The 26845-nt window shown below is 44.3% G+C and overlaps 1 protein-coding gene across 6 annotated transcripts in view; it reads right to left on the bottom strand.

The window, feature by feature from the left end:
- Window positions 1-140: 140 nt before the first annotated feature.
- The window catches only part of LOC138971227 (transmembrane protein 117-like), a 54694-nt gene continuing 27989 nt past the window's right edge, over window positions 141-26845 (bottom strand). For all 6 annotated transcript variants that reach the window (XM_070343911.1, XM_070343914.1, XM_070343912.1 and 3 more), the window contains 4 exons: window positions 26000-26235; window positions 10307-10564; window positions 9746-9872; window positions 141-9170 (listed from right to left, as the gene is read on the bottom strand). In XM_070343911.1, the coding sequence (XP_070200012.1) occupies window positions 8404-9170; window positions 9746-9872; window positions 10307-10564; window positions 26000-26235 (1388 nt within the window). In that variant the 3' untranslated portion in view covers window positions 141-8403. The remainder of the gene's footprint in view (window positions 9171-9745; window positions 9873-10306; window positions 10565-25999; window positions 26236-26845) is intronic.

Here is a 26845-nt window from a genome sequence, read left to right on the forward strand (position 1 = left end):
TCTGTGTCTCCATCTCCTTTTCTCTCGCTTTCTTTCTCTCTCTCTCTCTCTTGGTAACATGAACACACACACACACAAACACACACACACACACACACACACACACACACACACACCACACACAGTACTTACAAAATACATCAGAATCCAGATATATATTTTGATATTGTAACAATGATGAACAGTACTGATACTTAATTTATACAGCTGGGAAACAAACATCACGAAGTTGAGGATTATAAAAACACCAACACCATAAAAACAGAACAAAAGGCAAGCAACACTTTATCATTGTGGAAGCAAATACATACTATTACTATAGTCCCATTGACAAGTCAACAGCTACAAAATTAATATGCATATTTCAAACAAACAGTATAATTATGTGTATAAAGCTCAGTATAAAAGATCTATAGAACTGACGTGAAAAACTATGACTTTACACGGTGAAAAAAGGAATGACAGAAGAACTGGGTGAGGGCAACTGGTATAATGTAAAATAGCTTCTAACTACAGCAAGAAGCCATGAAATGCATACTCCCCTTCTAACCCCCCTCCCCCTCCCCTTATGTTTTAAATATATACATGCAAGTCCACTCAAAAAAAGTGAATAAACAGAAACTGAAATGATATGATCTAAACACAGATCTTCTTTTCTCTTTTTTTCCCCAGTAGATCCTGTTTTCTAGATAAGGTTCTGGGAGCAAGTTCTGGAAGCAGAATAGTGAATTTTTAGCAGTATCTAGCGCTGACACAAACATATATAGTTCGTAAGTTACTGCCTGTCATGCCGGTTGGCATGCAGGGCAGCAACAAAGGACCTCAACAAACATATCTAATTTTATGCAGGGCAGCAACAAAGGACCTCAACAAACATATCTAATTTTATGCAGGGCAGCAACAAAGGACCTCAACAAACATATCTAATTTTATGCAGGGCAGCAACAAAGGACCTCAACAAACATTATCTAATTTTTGCACACAATAAATCTAGCGAACTGAGCACACAGTTTCATATATTGCACTCTTATAGTAACAGCAACAAGTGCATTCTGATAAAAACAGTAATTAGGAAACCGAGCGACAATACAGACAGAAAATAATCAATGAATTTAAACCGCTAATTTTAAGATTAAAGATTCCTTCCCTTTGATGCAAAACATCATGTAAACCACAACAGGTCTGTCCAGGCGTTTACATGGGATAAGAGCACCCTTCCACTTGGACAATACAGTGGAACCCCCCTGTTAAGACCGAAAAATTAAAGCCCCCCCCCCCCCCCCCCCCCGGTAAAGACCTTGTTTTTTTTCAATTTTTTCCCCTCACATTTTGTTCAAATGTTCCTATATTTACCTCCCTTTTAAGACTCCCTCCCTTTTAAGACTTCCTCTAAGACTCCCTCCCTTTTAAGACTTAGACATGATTATCTCACATTCTTAGAGGTCTTAAAAGAAAGAAAAGGGGGAGGGAGGGGGAGGGGGGGGGAGGGAGTTCTACTGTACCCAAATATCAACAGTCTGGCTGCTTCCTTTGCAGTCTAGGAATTTTCAGCGGAATTAATTTGTGAGATCATCAGTGACACAGATACAAAATTAATTCAGCAAACATTTCCTGCTCTGCGCAGGAGTCCCCTAGGATGTAAAGTTTATATGTGACCATGTGAAAGGACGCTCCTATACCTCTTCTAAAAGCCCAGACAAATTTGCCATAACTTTCAAGACGGTTAATTCACACGAGAAGGAATTGACATTGACATTTCACTACGTTCATGATTGATATGATGTTTGAATACACTGATATCATCTCAAATAAATACGGTAAACACCAGTTCTGTAGATATTTAAGGCCATACAAGTTATAAGACACAAGCATACTGAGGATAATAAGGTATACAGTGGAACACCCCCTTTTAAGACCTCCAAAAATCTGAGAAAATCAGGTCTTATAAACGAGGGAGTGTCAAAATAGGGGTAAATTGACAGAGGTTATAGAAGAGAAAGTCTGAGAAAATCAGGTCTTATAAACGAGGGAGTGTCAAAATAGGGGTAAACTGACAGAGGTTATGAACAGAAAATCTGAGAAAATCAGGTCTTATAAACGAGGGAGTGTCAAAATAGGGGTAAACTGACAGAGGTTATGAAGAGAAAGTCTGAGAAAATCAGGTCTTATAAACGAGGGAGTGTCAAAATAGGGATAAATTGACAGAGGTTATGAAGAGAAAGTCTGAGAAAACCGGGTCTTAAAGGAGAGGGAGTCTTAAATTGGAGGGTCTTAAACAGGGGGTTCCACTGTAGTACACACAGCACACATTTTAAAAACTGAGCAATTATTCTATTTCAGGGGAAGACTGAAGCATTATGCACACAGTTGATAGTCTTAGAGTAAATGCAACATTTTTATAGAAATGTACCATTAAATTTCTTGTTTTGTATTCATGAAAATTTGGCACATAATTCCAGGCTGCACATACCGAAAGAATTTGCAGTCCTATCTCAACAAAGTCATACTGTAAATATATAATATTCATGAATTATGCAGAACAGTATGATGTCAAATCCTACAACATATTGTGCCAACTTGGCTGCACAGGTATTTCTTTGAGCACTGAATTCTGCCATCGTTGGACCAGCCTAATTGTTTGAAAAGTGGTGGTACAGTATTCTGTTCTAAAAGACGCATGCAGATTTTTGGTGTTAATAGTGGGAACAATAAGCTTTCAGCTTGCATGATTATACAATAGCAAAATGTAAGCGTACAATTCATACACCGTGATTACAAAACAACAGATCTTGCTTTTTCTGAAAAATACCTATATTTTATTCTGACAAGCATGAATGCATCACCACAAGCATCACAAGGATGATAAAAGTAAATTGATAATTCATGCCGATTCCTGGTCATAAAACTATATATCTTGCATGTTCTGAAAAAATATCTATATCTTAATAGATCATAAAAAAACTACAACATTATTCAGCCACAGGCTCTTAATGAAGAGGTGGGGTGGGATGTAGGAGGGGATAAGCACACTCATTTAAGCACGAGGGCGGGGATGTAGCTCAGTCGGTAGCGCGCTGGATTTGTATCCAGTTGGCCGCTGTCAGCGTGAGTTTGTTCCCACGTTCGGCGACAGATTTATTTCTCAGAGTCAACTTTGTGTGCAGACTCTCCTCGGTGTCCGAACACCCCCAATTTAAGCACGAGGACAAGTGCTTTTTCTGTAGACAAACAAGCAAAGCTAACAAAAATTCTTCAAAGACAAAAATTGTAAATATTTTAGTCAAACTGTATCTCAAATAATGCCCCACATCAAAACAGTACAACAGTTACCTGGGCACGCATATCATATAATACCTTCCTTTGTGGGTTTTTTAATCTATAATATCATGGCAAATATCCAAGCAAAAATATTCAGGCTTTACATTCATAACTGGTTTTGTATACATGTATATATATTCTACACACAAAAAGGTAACGGTAACATAGGCAAAAAAATAGGGTCGGTAGGTCGGGATTTTTTTTTAATTTTTATTTTTTCCCCCCAAAAAACATATTTTTAAGTTATTTTGCCAAAAAACAGACTTTTTTTTTCTTTTTCCCAAATGCCAAAAAAAAAGTCCAGGGTCGCGCAAAAAAATAGGGTCGGTCGGGATACCGTAAACAGACTATTTTTTGTGTGTGGCCTAAACTCATTTACCATGATACTGAAAGCACACTTGTTTCTCATATCAAAATATTATAGAATATATGACATTTAGGAAACATTCTGCTCCCGAATTTGCATTTTCAAACGTGAAAGAGAGCTGTGAGCACTCCAGATTGACCAAATAACAGGCATGGACTAATATTCAGATCTTTAAATGCATTATTAAAAAAATCACGAACTACCTCAAAAAGTGATTACACGAGACCTTCTTTTTCCTCCATGATTGAAGGACAAACACATATGTAAGTAAGCAAAACGAATTCTGATTTCTTTCTTTCTTTATTTGGTGTTTAACGTCGTTTTCAACCACGAAGGTTATATCGCGACGGGGAAAGGGGGGAGATGGGATAGAGCCACTTGTCAATTGTTTCTTGTTCACAAAAGCACTAATCAAAAATTTGCTCCAGGGGCTTGCAACGTTGTACAATATATTACCTTACTGGGAAAATGCAAGTTTCCCATACAAAGGACTTAACATTTCTTACATACTGCTTGACTAAAATCTTTACAAACATTGACTATATTCTATACAAGAAACACTTAACAAGGGTAAAAGGAGAAACAGAATCCGTTAGTCGCCTCTTACGACATGCTGGGGAGCATCGGGTAAATTCTTTCCCCTAACCCGCAGGGGGTGAATTCTGATTTGAAAAATGTAACTGAATGTATCTATGATTTACAATTTCATACACCATGATTCATTTACATGACTTGAGCACCAAAATGAAACCAAAAAAACACACATACGACTTTCACTGAAGTATAAGTAAGGGGGAAAAGACAGACACCATCTTACACTGCAGTAACAAAATATGAATACTTTTCTCGTTAAAAAGAACATTAGCCTTAATAGATATGGATCTGTTAAATGATATGTCTTTTGTCATTATGCCAGCCTGATCTCAGTATTGATGTGAAGTTTATAACCTGATTATTTAAACAATTAGTAATGTCATTTAAAATAAACTTGTGTTTATTCTATTGAAGTAGTCCCTAAGTACATATTTTATCACACATGACATCACAATAAAGATATATCAGTCTTCTCATCTGAAGGGCACCTTTTTTGGTTTAGAATTACGATGTACATAAAAGCAACAAAACTATCATCACCTCAAGCATTGTTTTCTAAAAATATACATTATTGTATACTCCTAATGGCAACAGATTATTACCTCTTGCTTGTGTCAACTGTGCCTCAGTGCTAAGTCTATGTACACAACAATCATTATTGCATTACCTCATTTAACACATTCATGAACTTTGTCGCACTTAGAAAATAAAAAGAGAATATTTTCCAGAAAGCCAACCTTTCAGAATCTTCAATTTCTATATTCAACATCAACATATTCAGTTTTCAATTACAATTAAAGAAAAGTGTCACAGCTGGCTGAAATAAAAAGGAAAAGGAAGCTAGTTCATATTTGTAACTTACTCATAAGTCTAAAACATTTTCCCTTTTTTAATTTTTCATGAAAGAGGGGTTTCATGAAAGAGGGGTTTCATGAAAGAGGGGTATACAGAGATTATACACAGAGTTGCACCTTCATGAAGTATAGTACTGTACAAAATAAGAGTTCATAATTAAGTCACATTAAATGCTAAGTATATGTAGACAAATACAAAAATATTGTATCACAGGGACCTGCTTTTATTGCTTTCTTTCTTTCTTTATTTGATGTTTAACGTCGTTTTCAACCACGAAGGTTATATCGCGACGGGGAAAGGGGGAGATGTGATAGAGCCACTTGTCAATTGTTTCTTGTTCACAAAAGCACTAATCAAAAATTTGCTCCAGGGGCTTGCAACGTAGTACAATATATTACCTTACTGGGAGAATGCAAGTTTCCAGTACAAAGGACTTAACATTTCTTACATACTGCTTGACTAAAATCTTTACAAACATTGACTATATTCTATACAAGAAACACTTAACAAGGGTAAAAGGAGAAACAGAATCCGTTAGTCGCCTCTTACGACATGCTGGGGAGCATCGGGTAAATTCTTCCCCCTAACCCGCGGGGGGTCACCAATCACTGTTTCATTGGAAAGAAAGTACTTAATTGTACATTAGAAATTCATGATTTACTTCATAAATTTTGTATATATAATGGCTGAAGAAGTCTGAAGGGAAATTAGCTGTATATCTATGTGCACATCTTGCAAATACTTTTTCCAATGAGGTGCGTATCCACAAGAGCGCTTGAATGTGTATGTGCCAGCACGTTCAAGCCAACACACACACAAATATATTTATGTGTGTGAATTGCAGACATGGCAATCTAACATTTTCCTTTCAAAAGATTGATATTTATTGCCTATTATAATTGTCAAGTGATCTTTTCTGAGTTTCGATCTTCATAGTCCAACAGGACAATCATTATCTTGGTTAGTGGTAATCAGCAGTATAAAAGGCAAAACACAAAAATGCATTATCTTCTTGTTCATCTCCAGCCAATCTCGTGTCTGAACGTACAGGAAGAGAGAATCTTCTCATATTTGCAAGAGGTCTGTACATAAGTTTAGTCAAGCTTGAACAGGAAGTTGACAAGAGCAAATCACAGGAACATTCTCAACTATTTTATCCATGTTGGCAATTAAGGGGACACATATTGTTGATCAACGTAACAGCCAAGGAATCCTTCTACCTGAATGAAGGGACATTTTTTTCAACATCTTTTTAAATATTTCATTTTCAACAATATGGCCAGTTAACCTTATGACTGCAGTAAAACCTTTGGGACATCACTGGTTAACAAATATTTTAGCTTTGACTAGTACCAGACAGTCGATTGTTTTTAGCCAGCCAACTGAAATCAACAAGCTAGCGGACTGTCCACACGACAACAGCCGTGAACAGTACATGAACTTTTAAATAAACTGAAGAGCAAGGAAAGTGAGGCATAGTCTTACCATCACTATGCTCAAATAAAGAGGTGACTCTCAAATAGGCTCTCTCTCAGTTTCCGTAGCGGCGATAGCCAATATTGGCTCCTGCAACGTACCCATACCAGATTCAGATCCAGACAATGTCTCCGCTGTCACTCAGCATCTGAATGCCCACAAAGTTAAATGAAGCCAAAACACGGTAGTTGTATCCCTCAAACGACTGTCAGAATTGCAGTTTCTTTGTTTGTTTGTTTGCTTAACGCCCTGCCGACCACGAAGGGCCATATCAGGGCGGTGCTGCTTTGACATATAACGTGCGCCACACACAAGACAGAAGTCGCAGCACAGGCTTCATGTCTCACCCAGTCACATTATTCTGACACCGGACCAACCAGTCCTAGCACTAACCCCATAATGCCAGACGCCAGGCGGAGCAGCCACTAGATTGCCAATTTTAAAGTCTTAGGTATGACCCGGCCGGGGTTTGAACCCACGACCTCCCGATCACGGGGCGGATGCCTTACTACTAGGCCAACCGTGCCGGTCAAAATTGCAGTGAGAACCACACTTCCTCCTGGTTGTCCAACATTTCAACTTTCAGCGTGCAGTGTCTAGCCTGAAATGCAAAGTCTGGCCCACAATGTGACATCATGCTGCACAACTGTAGTCGTAGCACTTCATCGACCAGACAGGATTGCAGTACAGTGGTGCCTGTAATGAAAGGCCACCCTTGTGACCAGCTAAAAGTGCCTCTATAATGCAGGTAGCCTGTCGATCAAAACAGGTATATGGCCAAGAATCTGTCAAGAAGTCTAAAAAGTGTTACAATTTTTAGACTTTTTTTTAAACCTCCTTAATTTTACAGGAATAAACATCTCGGTACTCCTGTCCTTCAATTGCAGCATTTAATTTTCCAGTCAAGTGTTCGGTTTCTCAAATATTTGCAGATAAAGCACAAATGATTGTATGTTACATTTACACCATAACATAATTTTACGGTGCTGTCATTTTCTTAGGTTCAGCTTTAGGCAACTGTTTCACTATCCAATGGCTTGATTGCTGAATGTAGAGTTGATCTGTAGTATAGCAACACTTGAAAAAAGTTGCTCCTGCCTCAATATAAGCAAAATCATTTATCCGTTAGTTATTTTACACCAAAGCTAAGAATCAAGGATACAATTCAACATTTACCTATTAACACTGTTTTAAAAACAATGAAATTCTCTATGGAAGTGCAGAAAAGGTTCCAGTAAATGTTCATGTAATTTGTTTTGGAAACCTTAACCTTAATCATCAGGTTATTACGTAATTTGAAAAAAGCACGGTCAGCGGTGTAGAAATTATTATCAAAGCACCCTATTAAAAAATTTTTACACTATTTTTGTTTGCAGTTTTGTGAGTTACAACCAAGAAATCATAACAAATCCTTTCCACGATAGAATAGTCAATTTTCTCAGCATCCAGGCGACTGACAGATATAAATTTGGTATGGATAGAATCTGCATCAGGAGTCATTTAAAAACAGAACAAAATACAAAGTAATAAAAGTATCCAGAACAGGATTTTTGCATTTGGACACCTTGACAGATTCCTGACCATATTTTGGTAGAGATAATAGACACAGGGACATCAACAGGTGTCCTTTATTTGGGAGGTATCCTCTCATCAGAGGGGCCTCACGTCACAGGTACCACTAGAATAACCAGACATCCTCTTGGTTGCAGTATATATTTTTTGGTTGCAGAATATATTTTCACTTTTTCACAATTGTCGGAAGACCAATGCCTGGCCCAGAATGTGAAATCATGCTAAATCATTGTGGTTTCTGCGCTCGATCGATGACGGTCAGAATTACCCGTACCCACAGTTTCAATGGTCGCGTCCCCATCACCCCCCTCTCTTCCCCGTGTTTCCACAGTCACCGGGCCGTCACCGCTTTTCACTGCCGCTTGAGCATCCCCTTGGAGGTCTTCCTTCTTGGTGTGTTTCCACACGTTCACCACCTTCTCTTCCATGGAGGTTCCATCCACCTCATCTCCCCCAGCCCCCCTCCGCTCTCGTGAGTCCACGTCGCTGCTCGCTGACTTGAAACCCGTCAGAACAGCTCTAGTTCCGCGCATTCGCTTTCGCAGCCGCTGCCAGCCAAGCCTCACGCTGAACCCACGCTTCTTGCGCTTCTTCAAGCGACCCGCGTAGGGGTCTTCCTTCGTGGGCTTGGGCAAACGACCGTAGACCCCGATGAAGATGAAGAACGTGATGAAAACGCAGATGCAGGGGACGAACGCGATGGCTTTGAGTCCGACGGAGTAGCCGTTGTAGCGAGCGTTCATAATGTTATCCAGCTCGATGTAGCGCTGGCCCGTGGTGTTGTCCGCCACGGTGGCGTTGCGATAGGCGAAGGAGACAAGCGTTTCGTTCAGGTTGTTGATGGTGTAGTCATCATTGACGGAGTGAATGCGGCCCTCCGCGTCGACGTACTGGCCGTAGTCGTAGGGAACGTAGAAGATCTGGTTCTTCCACATGTTGAGGTCCAGCAGGATGACGAAGAACAGGATGCCATAGTTGAACCACTTCCCTGAGAAAAAAATAAAAAATAAAAGTTCATGTATGATCAAGTGGATATGCACAAAAGCGTGCTGAGTGCCAGTGACTGAAAAAGAACGCCAAAACTAACCTTATTTTCAAATTTATATCGCTACCCATGTTGCATGCTCATAATTAAACCTGCAATGGCATCCTTTGACTACGTTCAAGCTTTAACAGCAACTTAAGGCCTCTGTGTGCAATACACCAAATAAAATCTGTCACCAAAACATGACCTTGTCAAGTTTCCATGCTTTCCTGTGACACAAGATTTGGACAGGTATACTGAGGACAGGTATACTGAGGACAGGTATACTGAGGACAGGTATACTGAGGACAGGTATACTGAAAACAGCAACGCAACTTCGTCAAACTATGAACAGATCTGGAACGTCGCATTCAGAACAAAATAACTTTCTGCAAATAAAAATGTCACACACTCTAACAAACTTACAATTATACTGACCCAAAAAAATCAAATCTTCATTGTTATAGCCATCTATGAGAACGTTCCTAAAGGATCTGTACTTATTTTCACAAAGATATGAGCAGATGCTTGACTTATACCTGTGATATGAACGTGCCAGTACTCCAGTTTTTTCAGCAGCTGCGGGATCTTGAAGTTGATGTGAGCTGTGTTGACACCTGGCAGCTTGATGTCTATGGCGCTGATAAAGTGAGGGAAATCCCAGTCCTGAAGTATACAGAGAATACAGCAATTTTAGTTGAAAAAAAACCAACAACCCACTTCCCAATTAATTTTCCAGCAAGTCACACGCACACACTCGGCGTCAGCTGTGCACCCCCTAACCCAACTCTTGTTGTGTGAACTTCTGACCCGCATGAAAATGATTTTTATGACCAGGATGAAAGATATGAGGAAGGTGGTGTGACTACTCTGATCACCAAACGCAACCCCCCCCTCCCTCCCCTAAAAAAAAAACCCATAAAAAAATAACAACAAAACACCATGCAAAACCTCTCACCTGCATGAAAAGAATTTTCATGACCAGGATGAAAGAGACGAGGAAGGCGGGGTGACAGCTTGGATCACCAAGCGAAGCCCCCCCCCCCCCCCCCCCCCCACACATATACAACCACAACAAAACACCATGCAAAATCTCTGACCTGCATGACGATGACGATGTCCATGACGAGGATGAAAGAAGCGAGGAAAGCTCGGGAGAGCTCGTTGCTGTGCAGAAAGTCGCGGTTGAGCTTGTCCCACTGGATGTAGTCGGTGGCGATGACAAAGACCACGATGAACGAGCAGAGGCAGACGGCGATCCAGAAGAGGATGATGCGATTGAGGCCCGAGTTCCACCACGTGCGCACCCGCTTGGCCCACATGGGGTACAGCTTTTCCTGCAGCATCATGTCTGTCACCTGGAGGATATCATGAGAAGATGTTATTATGTCTTTATTTTGTGTATTGTTACTCATAGTTTGATATTGTGAAGCGCGGGGAGCACAGAAATGTTCTGTGGTTTGCACTATATAAGTGGTTATTATTATTATTACAGTGACAAGTTGAATAAAACAAAATGTAAATACAGAAAGATATATATATGGAAAAAGCAGTGCTACTGGTACGAAAGTCGAAAATTTTATTGTAAATTTTCATTTAATAAATATACCTACCCGAATCACATGTAGCAGTTGACTCAGTCTAAAGTGCTAGGTCTGAAAAGGCTACCCGTCTAAGGGGAGCAACCCCAACTAAAAAAGTGTAAACGTAGCTATGGTAATGACGACGCACCCAGGGAGTTACCTCCCCTCCTGCGTACTACGTCACTACTGCTACTGACCACGTGACCCCTATCATTCGACTCGAAGAATAAAATCTCCAAATCATAAGCGGGGTAGGTGGGAGGGACTACGATATGTGATTCGGGTAGGTATATTTATTAAATGAAAATTTACAATAAAATTTTCGATTAAATTACATATTCCTACTCCGAATCACATGTAGCAGATTGAAACAACAAGGCGGTGGGCAAGAAAAAGTTCAAACTCACTCTCAAATCCTTGTCAAGAGCTGACCCCCTGCCACCATGGCAGGCAAAGCTCTAGATCCATCCTGGCGAAGAGCCGAGATGTCACGCAGGTAAAAATTCATGAAGACATCCTCGGAACGCCAGTATGCGGTGTGTAGCACCTCCTCCAGTCTTCTTGATCGTAACACGGCCAAGGAGGAAGCCCAAGCTCGCGTCTCGTGAGCCCGAGCTGATTCCAGAGGAAGGACAGGCTGTGTCCCCCCTTCATTGCGGCGGCTCCACTCGTAAGCATGCTTAATGAGCGCCGACACCCACCGGGCCAGAGTCGTCTTAGTAATATCCTTATGTCTCTCCGTATTGAGAGAAATAAACAAAAGCTTTTGAGCTGCGGATCTAAGAGACTGAGCACGGGCAAGGTAGATGTGAAGGGCTCTAACAGGGCAATTTACTAAGTCTGGGTCATTCGGAGCCAGAATAGTGGACAACGGCCTGACATGAACCAAAGGAGAAGCTCGCTCGGGAGCCTGGTTTTTCGCAAGAAACTCAGGTCGAAACCGCAAGGTAACGGACCCATCTGATTCAAAGGAAATGTCGTCCGAATTACCGGAAAGAGCGTGGATCTCACTGCCCCTTCGTGCCGATGCTAGCAGCAAAAGGAAAAGGGACTTGCGTGTAAGATTCGCAAAACTGGCATCTCTGAGAGGTTCAAAATCCGCTGAACGCAGAAACTCCATGACCAATAAGAGATCCCACTTAGGAACGGGCGTACGAGACTTGACGTCAGAAAGGGAAGCGCCCTTGATGACTCCAGCGATCACGCCACTAACATCTATAGAGCGACCTATCTGGCGTAGGGTCGCCGAGATGGCCGATCTTCTTACTTTCAACGAGGCAGCGGAAGCTCCCTGAGAGGACATGAAAGCAAGATGGTTCGCCACGTGCATCGTGCGGGGCGCCGTAGCATCCAGCCGATGCTCGTGACACCAGGTAACCCAGGCCCTCCAATGTGACTCATAAACGGACGAGGTAGATGCTCTGTGCGAGCGTCCTACCAGGTCCATGGTCAGATCTGATGCCCCTTTGCGCCTCAGAGAAGACCGCACAACCTCCACGCGTGAAGATTCAGCATCTGAGGCTCTGCGTGGAGGCTGCCGGTGTGAGGCTGTACCAGTTCTCCTCGCGTGAGAGCGAGAGGAATGGGAGGGCCCTGGGCGAGTCTCAGCAGGTCCGGGAACCACGGCTGAGACGGCCAAAGAGGAGCGATCAGCAGGAGGGACGGGCCCTCCTGCTCCGCCTTCCTGAGAACTCGCGTGAGCAACTGGAATGGCGGGAACGCGTAAGCCTCCAGGCCTGACCAGGAAATGTCCATCGCGTTCGTCTCCCACGCCTCGGGATCCGGGAATGGTGAGACGAACACTGGTAGTCTCTTCGAGAACCTGGTGGCAAAAAGGTCCACCTGAGGTTTCTGCACAAGAGACCAGAGACGATCCAGCGCTCCGTGAGTGATGGTCCACTCTGTTTGAAGCACTCTGTCGGAGCGGCTGAGCGCGTCCGCCAGAGTGTTCAAGCTTCCGGGCAGGTACCTGGCCGAAAGCCTGATTTGATGCTCTGAACACCAAATCAGGATCTCGCAGGCCCTGGCCGAAAGCGACGGAGACCGCGACCCTCCCTGCTTGTTGATGTAAGCTGCCACTGTCGTGTTGTCTGTAAACAGACGAACATGCTTGGCCTGAAGGGAGGGCCGGAACTTGTCCAGAGCTAGAGCCACGGCTTCTAGCTCCAGCAAGTTGATGTGCTGCATCCTCTGATCTGCCGACCACAGACCTGACGCAGTCAGCTGGTCTGTGTGAGCCCCCCACCCCACCAAGGACGCGTCCGTGAACAGGTCCAAGTCTGGGGCAGGAAGGGCTATCGGCACGCCCCTGCACACCCACTCCGTGTCCAGCCACGGAAGGGTAGCGGATTGGAACCATCCCCGGAGAGGGATGAGGGCATTCCAATCCACCGTGGGAGAGTCCACGAACGGCTTCAGCGCCAGCTGAAAGGGACGTTTGTGGACCCTCCCCAAGGGGACCAGGAGAGCCATGGACTCCATCTGCCCTAAGATGGAGGCCAAAGTCCGCAGGGAGGCCCTCGGGAGAGGCAAAGTGGAGCGTATGCACGCCTGGAGCTTGTCCACCCTCTTCTGAGAGGGCTGAACAGTCCAAGCCACCGTGTCGAAAGACATTCCCAAGTAGGTGAACGTCTGACACGGCGTCAGCTCCGACTTTGATCGGTTGATCGAGAAGCCAAACAAGTTGGCCTCCCGAAGAACCGATTGGGTATCCTGCTCGCACCCCGCCTGACTCTGACTCAGGATGAGCCAATCGTCCAGGTAGGCACGTAGCCGGACACCCCGCGACCTCACCAGCGCGCAGACCTGTCTCACGACCATGGTGAAGACCCAAGGGGCGAGAGACAGGCCGAAAGGAAGGGCGCGAAACTGGTAAACCTGACTTGCCCACCGGAAACGAAGCCATTTCCGGTCGGCTGGATGCATAAGAATATGGAAGTATGCATCCGTCAGGTCGATGGAAGTCGCCCAATCTCCCGGGCGGAGAGAGTCCCTGACCGACGCTGGCGTCTCCATCTTGAACCTTATCTCCCTCAAAAAGGTATTGAGGAACGACAGGTCCAAGACAGGACGCCATGCCCCTGAGGCTTTGGGGACGGCGAAAAGCCGTCCGTAAAACCCAGGGGAGCTGTGGTCGAGGACTTTCTCCACTGCGCCCTTCTGCACCAGGGAGTCTATTTCCGACCGAAGGACGGAAATGGCTTCCTGCGAGGAGGGAGGCCTGAACGCCGGCGGACGCCTGACCAGAGGAGCCTTGCCATCTTTCCAGAGAAGACGGAAGCCCGACCTCACGACCCCCACGATCCATTGACTCTGTATGGACACGAGCCAATGGGAAAGTGCCCGGGAAGGGCCCCCCGCCATCACCAGAGTGGAGGGCGGGGTGGGGGGGAGATCGGGAGCACTTCATTGGGGGTGAGGCTTGCTTCCAGAGCCGCCTCTCCCCCTGCCGGAAGACGGTCGTCTTCTCGAGCCCCGAGAAGAGGAACGTCCACGACCCTTGTCTGCCGGTTTGGGAGGGCCAGCAACCTTAGCCTGCTTAGGCTGAGAAGGCTGAGACTGCTTGGACTGCTTAAGGCTGTGCAGGGAAAAGTCAGAGAACTGCTGGTCCCTGTTAGCCTGAATTTCCTGTCTTCGGGCATCAAAAACGAGATGCCCAAAGAGGGAACCCTCCAAGACCGGTGAGGCACGCAAAGTGTCCTTGGTCGCCTGATCCGAAAACTGAGAGTGTGACAGGAAGAGATCCCGACGACACATAACAGAGTGCGCATAGTGCACAGCGGAAAGTCTCATCTGTTCTTCATTGACCCTCGCAAGAGCGGCCAACAAAGTGGAGACGTCATCCGCATCCTGATCCTCGCTGAGAGAGAACGGATTCAGTGAATCAGTGAGGGCACGAGAGAGGGCCCGAATGAGAGTCTCAGCAATGGAGGCAAGCTCCAGCTGCTGACGCCCTGCCTCTTCAGAAGCAATCAGAGTGTTCTCAGAAAAGAGCACGCCGTCATCCTTCTTGATAGGCTTGGCCAACAAGGCCAGCATCTCCGGAGGAACTGTCAAAGATGAACGCGGGAGAGCGAACGCATCCAACAAGTTCCTAGGAGACTTCTGCAAGACCAACCGCCTGTGAGACGACAGAGCGAATGCAGAAGCCTGAGAAGGCGAAGCCATCCACTGCTGAGCCAGCTCCGGAACTGAGCCGTGAGGCACGAGCAGCGGAACCGGAAGTGAAGGAATTCCGCTTCCGGAAGGAGATGGCTTGGCCAAAACCTGAGAAAGCTGAAAAGCTATGGATGGAGACTCCAAAAACCGGAAGTATGAGTCATCCTCCTTCCCAGAGCGAAAATCGGCCATCGCGGACGGTGCCGTCGAAGCGGCAGCCGAAGAGACCGAAGCCCCTTCCGCGAAATATCTCGAAGTGACCTCAGCAGCGGCCTCAAGAGCCACTTTGAGTCTCTCCGGATAACCAACACGTGCAGCCTCGCTGGCGACGGACTGAATATCCGAAACATCCGGCGAAGGACCGAAGTCCACGTTGCTGGTAGAAGGGCGGTGAACACCGTAACCGGAAACCGGAAACCCGTCCACTCCAATACCATCCGAACTCATGCCCTGACTAGGGAAAGAGTAAGAGGACGGCATGCCCGCAGCCGCCGGAACCGGAACCGCAGTCGAAGCAACAACCGAAGACGGAAGCGCTGACTGCCCCGGCCAGGGCTGAGACACCTGCCCAAAGGGCTGGTGATGCCCCCCCGCGACCGCCACCTGAGAGGAAGCGGAAGCGGAAGAAGCAGCAGATCCGGTCTGAGCCGGAAAAGTATCAGACGCGACCGCGAAAAGCGGAAGCGCAGACACTGTGGACGGCGGCCGGAAGGCCGAATGCCCAGAGGGCCACGTCCGGTCAACCCCGGAAACGACCCCAGCGGGTGCGTACATCGGGGGACCTATGCTTCCGGCGAGTGCCGGAAGCGCAGCAGACGGAACCGGCTGGTCGACTCCGGAAACGACCCCAGCGGGTGCGTACGTCGGAGGACCTACGCTTCCGGCGAGTGCCGGAAGCGTCGAAGCCTGAACCAAATGCCGCCATTGCTCATCGACACGATGGTCTTCCGTGAAGCCAAAGTGAGAACGAACAGGGGTTTGCGGGTCGTGAACCCGCCGAAAAGGGCTGCTTCCCAGCAGGGAGCGTCCAGCGGCCTCACGAGGACCTACGGACCAGCCCAACTTACTTGCGTCGCCAACCACAGCGGTAGAAGGCACAGAAGCAACCGCCTCGGTCAAGGACAGCGTCACAGCCGGAAGCGGAAAGGAAGCCATCGACGGGACAACGGAAGTCGACGGCTGAGAACGCACCATCTCCTCTCTCACCAACGTGCGAAGCTCGGGAACCAGCGAAGAAAGCAACGATGAAACCAGCGACGTCGAATCTGCAAGCGGCAGAGAAGACGAGCGAGAAACAACGGTACGCGTAGGTTGATTAGACTGCCCCACAACCGGCTGGTCATTCGGGGCAGAAATAGGGACCGTCATAACAGCATTGTTAGCCGCGTCAGAAACAACAACCAAAATAGGCTTAGGGACAGAAGTGGAAGACTTGGGTTTAATTTTCCCTTTCACATCAGCCTTGCCGCGCTCGCGCTTTTTGTCTCCGTCAGACATGCTGACAACAAAATGGAGACACAAAATTCCAAAATGGCTACCACAAAATACGTGACCAACACGTGGCCGAAAATTTCAAGTAGCAACTGAAAATTACGTTCGATACAAGTAAAGGAACGAGCTCACCAACTACCAGTGCAGCGGGTGAAGAGACGGGTGTGGGTGCCGGTGGGTGTCTAAGCAAATACCAAACAGCGAACTTCCACTAGAGCCAAAAAATTCACGACCTGCTCCCTAGAAAGCTGAAGTGTCGAATGATAGGGGTCACGTGGTCAGTAGCAGTAGTGACGTAGTACGCAGGAGGGGAGGTAACTCCCTGGGTGCGTCGTCATTACCATAGCTACGTTTACACTTTTTTAGTTGGGGTTGCTCCCCTTAGACGGGTAGCCTTTTCAGACCTAGCACTTTAGACTGAGTCAACTGCTACATGTGATTCGGAGTAGGAATATGTAATTTAATCAGGTTTATATGTCCATACATTTACTTACATGCTCTGTGATTGTCATGCAAGACCGAAACAACACACAATGGAACCCTGGCCTTTTAATAAAACAATTAAAACTCTTTAAGATCCAACAGGTTCAAATTTTCCAGGATGCACTTTCAATGAACAGACTCCATACAACCACACTCAGACCTGTTTACCCTGACATTGACCCATGAGGAAGATTTGAAGGAAAATGAGGAAGATTTTCCACTTCATGCGGAAGATTTTTTTTGAAGCCACAAACTCGCTCAAAAGCAATAAAACACACTCTTTTTTTCATAATTTGCTGTGTGCAAAGAAATGATCAACTTAATTCTACATTACATGATAGCGTCATTGTATATTTGAGATGTAGTTTTCGGAGAAAGCAAATAGAAAGAAAAAAGTGATCGAGAAATGACTGTCACACAGCGTGCAGTAAGAATGGCTTGGTCCAAATTTCCGGGAAACCGTCAAGTCCGGATACTTCTTTGAGTAATATTCTTTCCACTTCTGATAATAGATTCTCTTCTTCTCTGCCCCACACGCATTAGTCGCGCTCTTCATCGTCAGTTTCGTGTCGGTGTCGGTGTTGTTCCTTTCTTTTTGGAGGCATTTTGCAAAAGAACACCAACAGACAACACGTGTAACCAAAGTCCCGGAAGAAGACACACCGTTATAACCGGAAATTGACGAAAGACGTCTTAATACTGAGAAAACTATCGCAACTTTTTACCGAAAACATCACAAATATTTTTTTCTCGAAATCGCGCCAAATTGCGGAAGATTTCAAGCAGTGCGCGGACAAGCGGAAAGACGATCTTAAATCCGTAAAACTTCCGCCCATTCCGTAAGAGTAAACAGGTGTGCACACTGATTCATGCATACACGCAGACTAGCACATTAATCCCGCCTTTTACATCACAAGACTCCATACAACCACACTGATGCATGCATACACGCAGGCTAGCACATTAATCCCGCCTTTTACATCACAAGACTCCATACAACCACACTGATGCATGCATACACGCAGGCTAGCACATTAATCCCGCCTTTTACATCACAAGACTCCATACAACCACACTGATTCATGCATACACGCAGGCTAGCACATTAATCCCGCCTTTTACATCACAAGACTCCATACAACCACACTGATGCATGCATACACGCAGGCTAGCACATTAATCCCGCCTTTTACATCACAAGACTCCATACAACCACACTGATGCATGCATACACGCAGACTAGTACATTAATCCCGCCTTTTACATCACAAGACTCCATACAACCACACTGATGCATGCATACACGCAGACTAGCACATTAATCCCGCCTTTTACATCACAAGACTCCATACAACCACACTGATTCATGCATACACGCAGGCTAGCACATTAATCCCGCCTTTTACATCACAAGACTCCATACAACCACACTGATGCATGCATACACGCAGGCTAGCACATTAATCCCGCCTTTTACATCACAAGACTCCATACAACCACACTGATGCATGCATACACGCAGACTAGCACATTAATCCCGCCTTTTACATCACAAGACTCCATACAACCACACTGATTCATGCATACACGCAGGCTAGCACATTAATCCCGCCTTTTACATCACAAGACTCCATACAACCACACTGATGCATGCATACACGCAGGCTAGCACATTAATCCCGCCTTTTACATCACAAGACTCCATACAACCACACTGATGCATGCATACACGCAGGCTAGCACATTAATCCCGCCTTTTACATCACAAGACTCCATACAACCACACTGATGCATGCATACACGCAGGCTAGCACATTAATCCCGCCTTTTACATCACAAGACTCCATACAACCACACTGATGCATGCATACACGCAGGCTAGCACATTAATCCCGCCTTTTACATCACAAGACTCCATACAACCACACTGATGCATGCATACACGCAGGCTAGCACATTAATCCCGCCTTTTACATCACAAGACTCCATACAACCACACTGATGCATGCATACACGCAGGCTAGCACATTAATCCCGCCTTTTACATCACAAGACTCCATACAACCACACTGATGCATGCATACACGCAGACTAGCACATTAATCCCGCCTTTTACATCACAAGACTCCATACAACCACACTGATTCATGCATACACGCAGGCTAGCACATTAATCCCGCCTTTTACATCACAAGACTCCATACAACCACACTGATGCATGCATACACGCAGGCTAGCACATTAATCCCGCCTTTTACATCACAAGACTCCATACAACCACACTGATGCATGCATACACGCAGGCTAGCACATTAATCCCGCCTTTTACATCACAAGACTCCATACAACCACACTGATGCATGCATACACGCAGGCTAGCACATTAATCCCGCCTTTTACATCACAAGACTCCATACAACCACACTGATGCATGCATACACGCAGACTAGTACATTAATCCCGCCTTTTACATCACAAGACTCCATACAACCACACTGATGCATGCATACACGCAGACTAGCACATTAATCCCGCCTTTTACATCACAAGACTCCATACAACCACACTGATTCATGCATACACGCAGGCTAGCACATTAATCCCGCCTTTTACATCACAAGACTCCATACAACCACACTGATGCATGCATACACGCAGGCTAGCACATTAATCCCGCCTTTTACATCACAAGACTCCATACAACCACACTGATGCATGCATACACGCAGACTAGCACATTAATCCCGCCTTTTACATCACAAGACTCCATACAACCACACTGATTCATGCATACACGCAGGCTAGCACATTAATCCCGCCTTTTACATCACAAGACTCCATACAACCACACTGATGCATGCATACACGCAGGCTAGCACATTAATCCCGCCTTTTACATCACAAGACTCCATACAACCACACTGATGCATGCATACACGCAGGCTAGCACATTAATCCCGCCTTTTACATCACAAGACTCCATACAACCACACTGATGCATGCATACACGCAGGCTAGCACATTAATCCCGCCTTTTACATCACAAGACTCCATACAACCACACTGATGCATGCATACACGCAGGCTAGCACATTAATCCCGCCTTTTACATCACAAGACTCCATACAACCACACTGATGCATGCATACACGCAGGCTAGCACATTAATCCCGCCTTTTACATCACAAGACTCCATACAACCACACTGATGCATGCATACACGCAGGCTAGCACATTAATCCCGCCTTTTACATCACAAGACTCCATACAACCACACTGATGCATGCATACACGCAGACTAGCACATTAATCCCGCCTTTTACATCACAAGACTCCATACAACCACACTGATTCATGCATACACGCAGGCTAGCACATTAATCCCGCCTTTTACATCACAAGACTCCATACAACCACACTGATGCATGCATACACGCAGGCTAGCACATTAATCCCGCCTTTTACATCACAAGACTCCATACAACCACACTGATGCATGCATACACGCAGACTAGCACATTAATCCCGCCTTTTACATCACAAGACTCCATACAACCACACTGATTCATGCATACACGCAGGCTAGCACATTAATCCCGCCTTTTACATCACAAGACTCCATACAACCACACTGATGCATGCATACACGCAGGCTAGCACATTAATCCCGCCTTTTACATCACAAGACTCCATACAACCACACTGATGCATGCATACACGCAGGCTAGCACATTAATCCCGCCTTTTACATCACAAGACTCCATACAACCACACTGATGCATGCATACACGCAGGCTAGCACATTAATCCCGCCTTTTACATCACAAGACTCCATACAACCACACTGATGCATGCATACACGCAGGCTAGCACATTAATCCCGCCTTTTACATCACAAGACTCCATACAACCACACTGATGCATGCATACACGCAGGCTAGCACATTAATCCCGCCTTTTACATCACAAGACTCCATACAACCACACTGATGCATGCATACACGCAGGCTAGCACATTAATCCCGCCTTTTACATCACAAGACTCCATACAACCACACTGATGCATGCATACACGCAGACTAGCACATTAATCCCGCCTTTTACATCACAAGACTCCATACAACCACACTGATTCATGCATACACGCAGACTAGCACATTAATCCCGCCTTTTACATCACAAGACTCCATACAACCACACTGATTCATGCATACACGCAGACTAGCACATTAATCCCGCCTTTTACATCACAAGACTCCATACAACCACACTGATTCATGCATACACGCAGACTAGCACATTAATCCCGCCTTTTACATCACAAGACTCCATACAACCACACTGATTCATGCATACACGCAGACTAGCACATTAATCCCGCCTTTTACATCACAAGCATTGACCTCAAAAGTCAACGGTTCACTACAGTGGAACCCCCCTTTTAAGACCTCCGAAAATCTGAGAAAATCAGGTCTTATAAAAGAGGGAGTCTTAAAATGGAGTTAAATTTTTACAGAGGTTGTGAACAGAAAATCTGAGAAATCAGCTCTTAAAAAGATATGTGTCTGTCTTAAATTGGGGGAGGGGGGTCTCAAAAGGGAGGTTGCACTGTAGCAGGGGACATGAAAGCCGCCTCTGTACCAATCTGTGCTGTCAGACCAATACTGCGCATTATTCATCACCTCTTCCGCTCCTTCCACCGTTCTTGTACAGTGCTATAATTACCCATCTCATGCATCATATTCATGACTTTTACACTGCATGGTAATACCCTCCTGATCTCCTTTCAATACCCATTGAAGCTTTCTGCAAGCGGCTATAGCTGCTGCCACTACTGGTGCCAGACTTCATGCATGATTCATCATGGCTTTTGCCCTGAAATCTGACACACTCAGAACTATAGGAAGTGTGCACTCTGCTGCATGTGAGAGGTCAACCGCAAACTACAGGTATGAGGCTTTGCTTCAATGATACAGGGATTGCGTTGGCGCATGTTTTTAACAATATTTGACGCATTTGAAAACGTCTTGCTGATGTGCTTTTGACATTGTGATGCGTATAACTTATGCAACAAGTTGCCTCTTTTCTCCAATGCTAATCCTGAAAAATGCATACATACCCTTGACTTTCAGACATACAATACAAGGCTGATGTTCTGTGATTATTGCATCTCTGGCAATAAAAACAACTTCTTCACAAAATGCAAAAGACAATACAATTATTGCGCCCGGTTGCATTTTTTCCACATATAGTGCAACCCTTGATGATACCTTTGATATATGTTACCATGCAGGCCGAGAATTGCAGGTAGGATCTTCGGTGTTCTCATCAACTGAATATTTCCACTTATTATACTAGTTTATATGTGAAATTCAGGACAATGCATCTTCTACCTGTTAGTCCCACCTGGTTTTTTTATTGCATGTACAGTGGACCCCTTTTTTTAAGATTCCCTACCTTTTTAAGACACTACTTTTTCAAACTTTCTGTTCACAACCTCTGTTAACTTAACCCCATTTTAAGACTCCCTCCTTTTTCAGACCTGATTATCTCACAAGATTGTTTGCAGTCTTAAAAAGGGAGTGGGCGGGGGGGGGGGGGGGGTGGGGGAGGGGGGGGGGGGGCACTGCAACAGTTTTTCACATCAGATTAAAGCTACTCCTAAGCTACTATGATTTGATTTGTTGCCAAGACCAAATGACAGTTTTTGTGGAAAACATATTTTCTTCTTCTTGTCTATTATGATATACAGGTTTATAAAACATCACTGTCATTGTCTGTTCTGGTCATGCACTGATCAATAGAATTTTACAGCACATGCATGTACTCTGATAAATACGGAAGATGAGTCTATGAATCACAAAATGATCAAGCTTAACTTACTCCACGAAATGTAAGGCGGCACAGATGTCCAGATCATTTCAAGCGTACGTTACAACCCACCGGGCAGGTAGATGTGATTATTATTTGAGTCACAGACTGTGAGCATCAAGAGATAAAACTATGCGACAGATGTTAAAAAATATTCCGGAGCACGTGTCTGAAGAAAGGCAAGCACTGTCCTTCCATCAGTGTAACTTAAGTCCAAAGACACAGATGGGCTTAATTTCAGAACTGGGAATAAAAACTGAATGTCAAATTAATTGCTTCTCTCTTATATTACCTTTGATGTTTTGCAGCTACATAATTATAATTATCTTTTTTCCCCTGCCAAGAATGACATAGTTTGTTTTTTTTAACCTCAGTTGCATGCAGGTTTGCTACTACAATTATTTTTTTGCCTTATTAGTTGTTGTTTTTTTTGTGTGGCTTGGAGCAAACCTTCTTCATAGGTCTTTTCTTTTCTCTGTCAAATGTGTACATTTTTAAATCAATAAACCTTATCAGTAAACTAATATGTTTAAATAAATAAATACATAAAAGTAATCATAACATAAATTTATTCCTAATGTTCAGCTCAGTTTCCAATAATACACCCAAATCTAACTTTTTCCCATATCTAAATTTTCCAATGGTCATTTTGGTAATTAAAATACAATAATTCACAAAGTAAATATAATCACTTTTCAAACTTTCCCTAAAATAACCCAAAAATACATTTTCTTCATTCAAAATGATGGCAACATGTATTTTCTTATACACAAAATCTTTACATATTTTCCAACCCTTCATCACCTCTTGGCAACTAAAAAAAAAATGTTCAAGGGTGTCTAATTCATTACAAACTTCACACTTATTCGATGTTCGTAATCCCATTTTGTTTAATAAATTATTGGTTGGATATATTCTATGTAATAGTTTCCAGTGCAGCAGACGTAATCTTTCTTCTTTTGTGCTGTTAACGGCAAGAATGACATAGTTGATTATCCTACATCAGTGTAGCTCGATGTTCAAAGATGCTGGTTCAAATAATTTCAGAAATGGGAATACAAACTGACTGTAGACTTCAAATGTTTCTTTCGTTATCCCTGTGTCCTTGTGTGTGTGGGTGTAGCTGTAATTCAATCTTTCATTATCCCTGTGTTCTTGTGTGTGTGGGTGTAGCTGTAATTCAATCTTTCATTATCCCTGTGTCCTTGTGTGTGTGTGTGTAGCTGTAATTCAATCTTTCATTATCCCTGTGTCCTTGTGTGTGTGGGTGTAGCTGTAATTCAATCTTTCATTATCCCTGTGTGTGTGGGTGTAGCTGTAATTCAATCTTTCATTATCCCTGTGTCCTTGTGTGTGTGGGTGTAGCTGTAATTCAATCTTTCATTATCCCTGTGTCCTTGTGTGTGTGGGTGTAGCTGTAATTCAATCTTTCATTATCCCTGTGTCCTTGTGTGTGTGGGTGTAGCTGTAATTCAATCTCTCATTATCCCTGTGTCCTTGTGTGTGTGGGTGTAGCTGTAATTCAATCGTTCATTATCCCTGTGTCCTTGTGTGTGTGGGTGTAGCTGTAATTCAATCTCTCATTATCCCTGTGTCCTTGTGTGTGTGGGTGTAGCTGTAATTCAATCTCTCATTATCCCTGTGTCCTTGTGTGTGTGGGTGTAGCTGTAATTCAATCTCTCATTATCTCTGTGTCCTTGTGTGTAGCTGTAATTCAATCTTTCATTATCCCTGTGTCCTTGTGTGTGTGGGTGTAGCTGTAATTCAATCTCTCATTTTCCCTGTGTCCTTGTGTGTGTGGGTGTAGCTGTAATTCAATCTTTCATTATCCCTGTGTCCTTGTGTGTGTGGGTGTAGCTGTAATTCAATCTTTCATTATCCCTGTGTCCTTGTGTGTGTGGGTGTAGCTGTAATTCAATCTTTCATTATCCCTGTGTCCTTGTGTGTGTGTGGGTGTAGCCGTAATTCAATCTTTCATTATCCCTGTGTCCTTGTGTGTGTGGGTGTAGCTGTACTTCAATCGTTCATTATCCCTGTGTCCTTGTGTGTGTGGGTGTAGCTGTAATTCAATCTTTCATTATCCCTGTGTCCTTGTGTGTGTGTGTGTAGCTGTAATTCAATCTTTCATTATCCCTGTGTCCTTGTGTGTAAGGGTGTAGCTGTAATTCAATCTTTCATTATCCCCGTGTCCTTGTGTGTGTGGGTGTAGCTGTAATTCAATCTCTCATTATCTCTGTGTCCTTGTGTGTGTGTGGGTGTAGCTGTAATTCAATCTTTCATTATCCCTGTGTCCTTGTGTGTGTGGGTGTAGCTGTAATTCAATCTCTCATTATCCCTGTGTCCTTGTGTGTGTGGGTGTAGCTGTAATTCAATCTCTCATTATCCCTGTGTCCTTGTGTGTACGTGTGGGTGTAGCTGTAATTCAATCTTTCATTATCCCTGTGTCCTTGTGTGTGTGGGTGTAGCTGTAATTCAATCTTTCATTATCCCTGTGTCCTTGTGTGGGTGTAGCTGTAATTCAATCTCTCATTATCCCTGTGTCCTTGTGTGTGTGGGTGAAGCTGTAATTCACCCACCCTCTCTCTTGATTAAACTAAAGAAATTACCAAATCGCTGATGCTTCCCTGCTATTTTTTCAGGCTATTCAAACATCCAACGTATCACGTTTCACCAAGTTTCATTTTGCATATATATTGACATATAGACCTGTATCCTGTATTTATTCAGCAAATAATCTGCATGGAATTTGGAAAGTCCCCAACCTGTAGATTTGTCCCAATGTACGTGTCAAAAAGGAATGATGATTTAATTCATCCCATGTCAGATCCCCGAGGTGTATATATGCAACTGTTTGAGAAGGAAGACAGATTTAAACAACAAAAGCTTAAATTCAAATAAACTACATATAACCGGGGGCCTGGTAGCTCAGTTGGCAGAGCACTGGACTTGGAATCCGCAGGTCACGGGTTTGAATCTTTATTTGCAGACTCAGAGATGGCGTCCATGTTCCACCCCCGTGTCACCACTGTGGTACGTAAAAGACCTCGGTCATTCTGCCATAAGTGCAGTAGGCTGATTAACACCTAAACACGCATACACCTGGGTAGCGCGACTCTGTTGCTGCTAGCTTTCCACTGGGAGTAAGCGACCCCAATTTCCCAGCGATGGGACAATAAAGTAATGAAAAGAAAAAATCAATTAACTCACCATCCAGGCGGTGAAGAAATCACCGCACCAAGTTCCTGTGGCCGCCGCTTTCATGAAGTAGTGGTTGGCGATGCCCATGTAGGGAGAAATGCGATACGGAGATGTGGAGTCTCCTCCAATCATAAGAAAGGCGGTGTAGATGTAAGAGAAGATGAAGAGACACAAGACGGTAGATAGGAACATGATCATCCACGACCCCTTGCACTCTGTGAACACCTTCAGTCGGAAAATTTTGTCTGGAAAAAAATGGAGAGAATGTAATGTATCCGTAGGTAAAAATACTGAATGGGTAAAAGAGGTGTGACGTCATTCTGTGTCTGTGTCTGTGTGTGTGTGTGTGTGTGTGTGTGCTAGTGTGTGTGTGTGTGTGCGCGCATGCATGCATGCGTGTGTATGTGTGTGTGTCTGTATGCGTGTGTGCGCGCATGTGTGTGTCTGTGTAGTCTAGTTTGCATACCAACATGTTTGTCGTCTTTTCTGTCATCTGTGCAGCTGAGCTATAGGTTCACAAGTGTGGTTATGTGTCTGTCAAGTAAGATATTATTCTGGTGTGTTTGTTCAACATCTTTATTTGCTTTTCAGTTACTGTCAGTTTTTAATAACGAAGTATTATTCAAATATTTATTTTATTTGTTAAGTTGCATCAGCCCCAAACAGATCTGTCTTGAACTGCAAACTGACTGATTTGGTCTATTGAAATAATGGCTAACAAATATTGTCAGACCCAATCTGAAAGAAAATAGAAAATGCACACACACACAACTTCTTCTTCTCTTCTTCTTTGGTCATGGGTTGAAACTCCCACGTTCACCCATGTTTTAGCACGTGGATTTGTACGTGTATGAC

The sequence above is a fragment of the Littorina saxatilis genome, linkage group LG7, assembly GCF_037325665.1.
Source record: "Littorina saxatilis isolate snail1 linkage group LG7, US_GU_Lsax_2.0, whole genome shotgun sequence".
Taxonomy (NCBI): Eukaryota; Metazoa; Mollusca; class Gastropoda; order Littorinimorpha; family Littorinidae; genus Littorina; species Littorina saxatilis.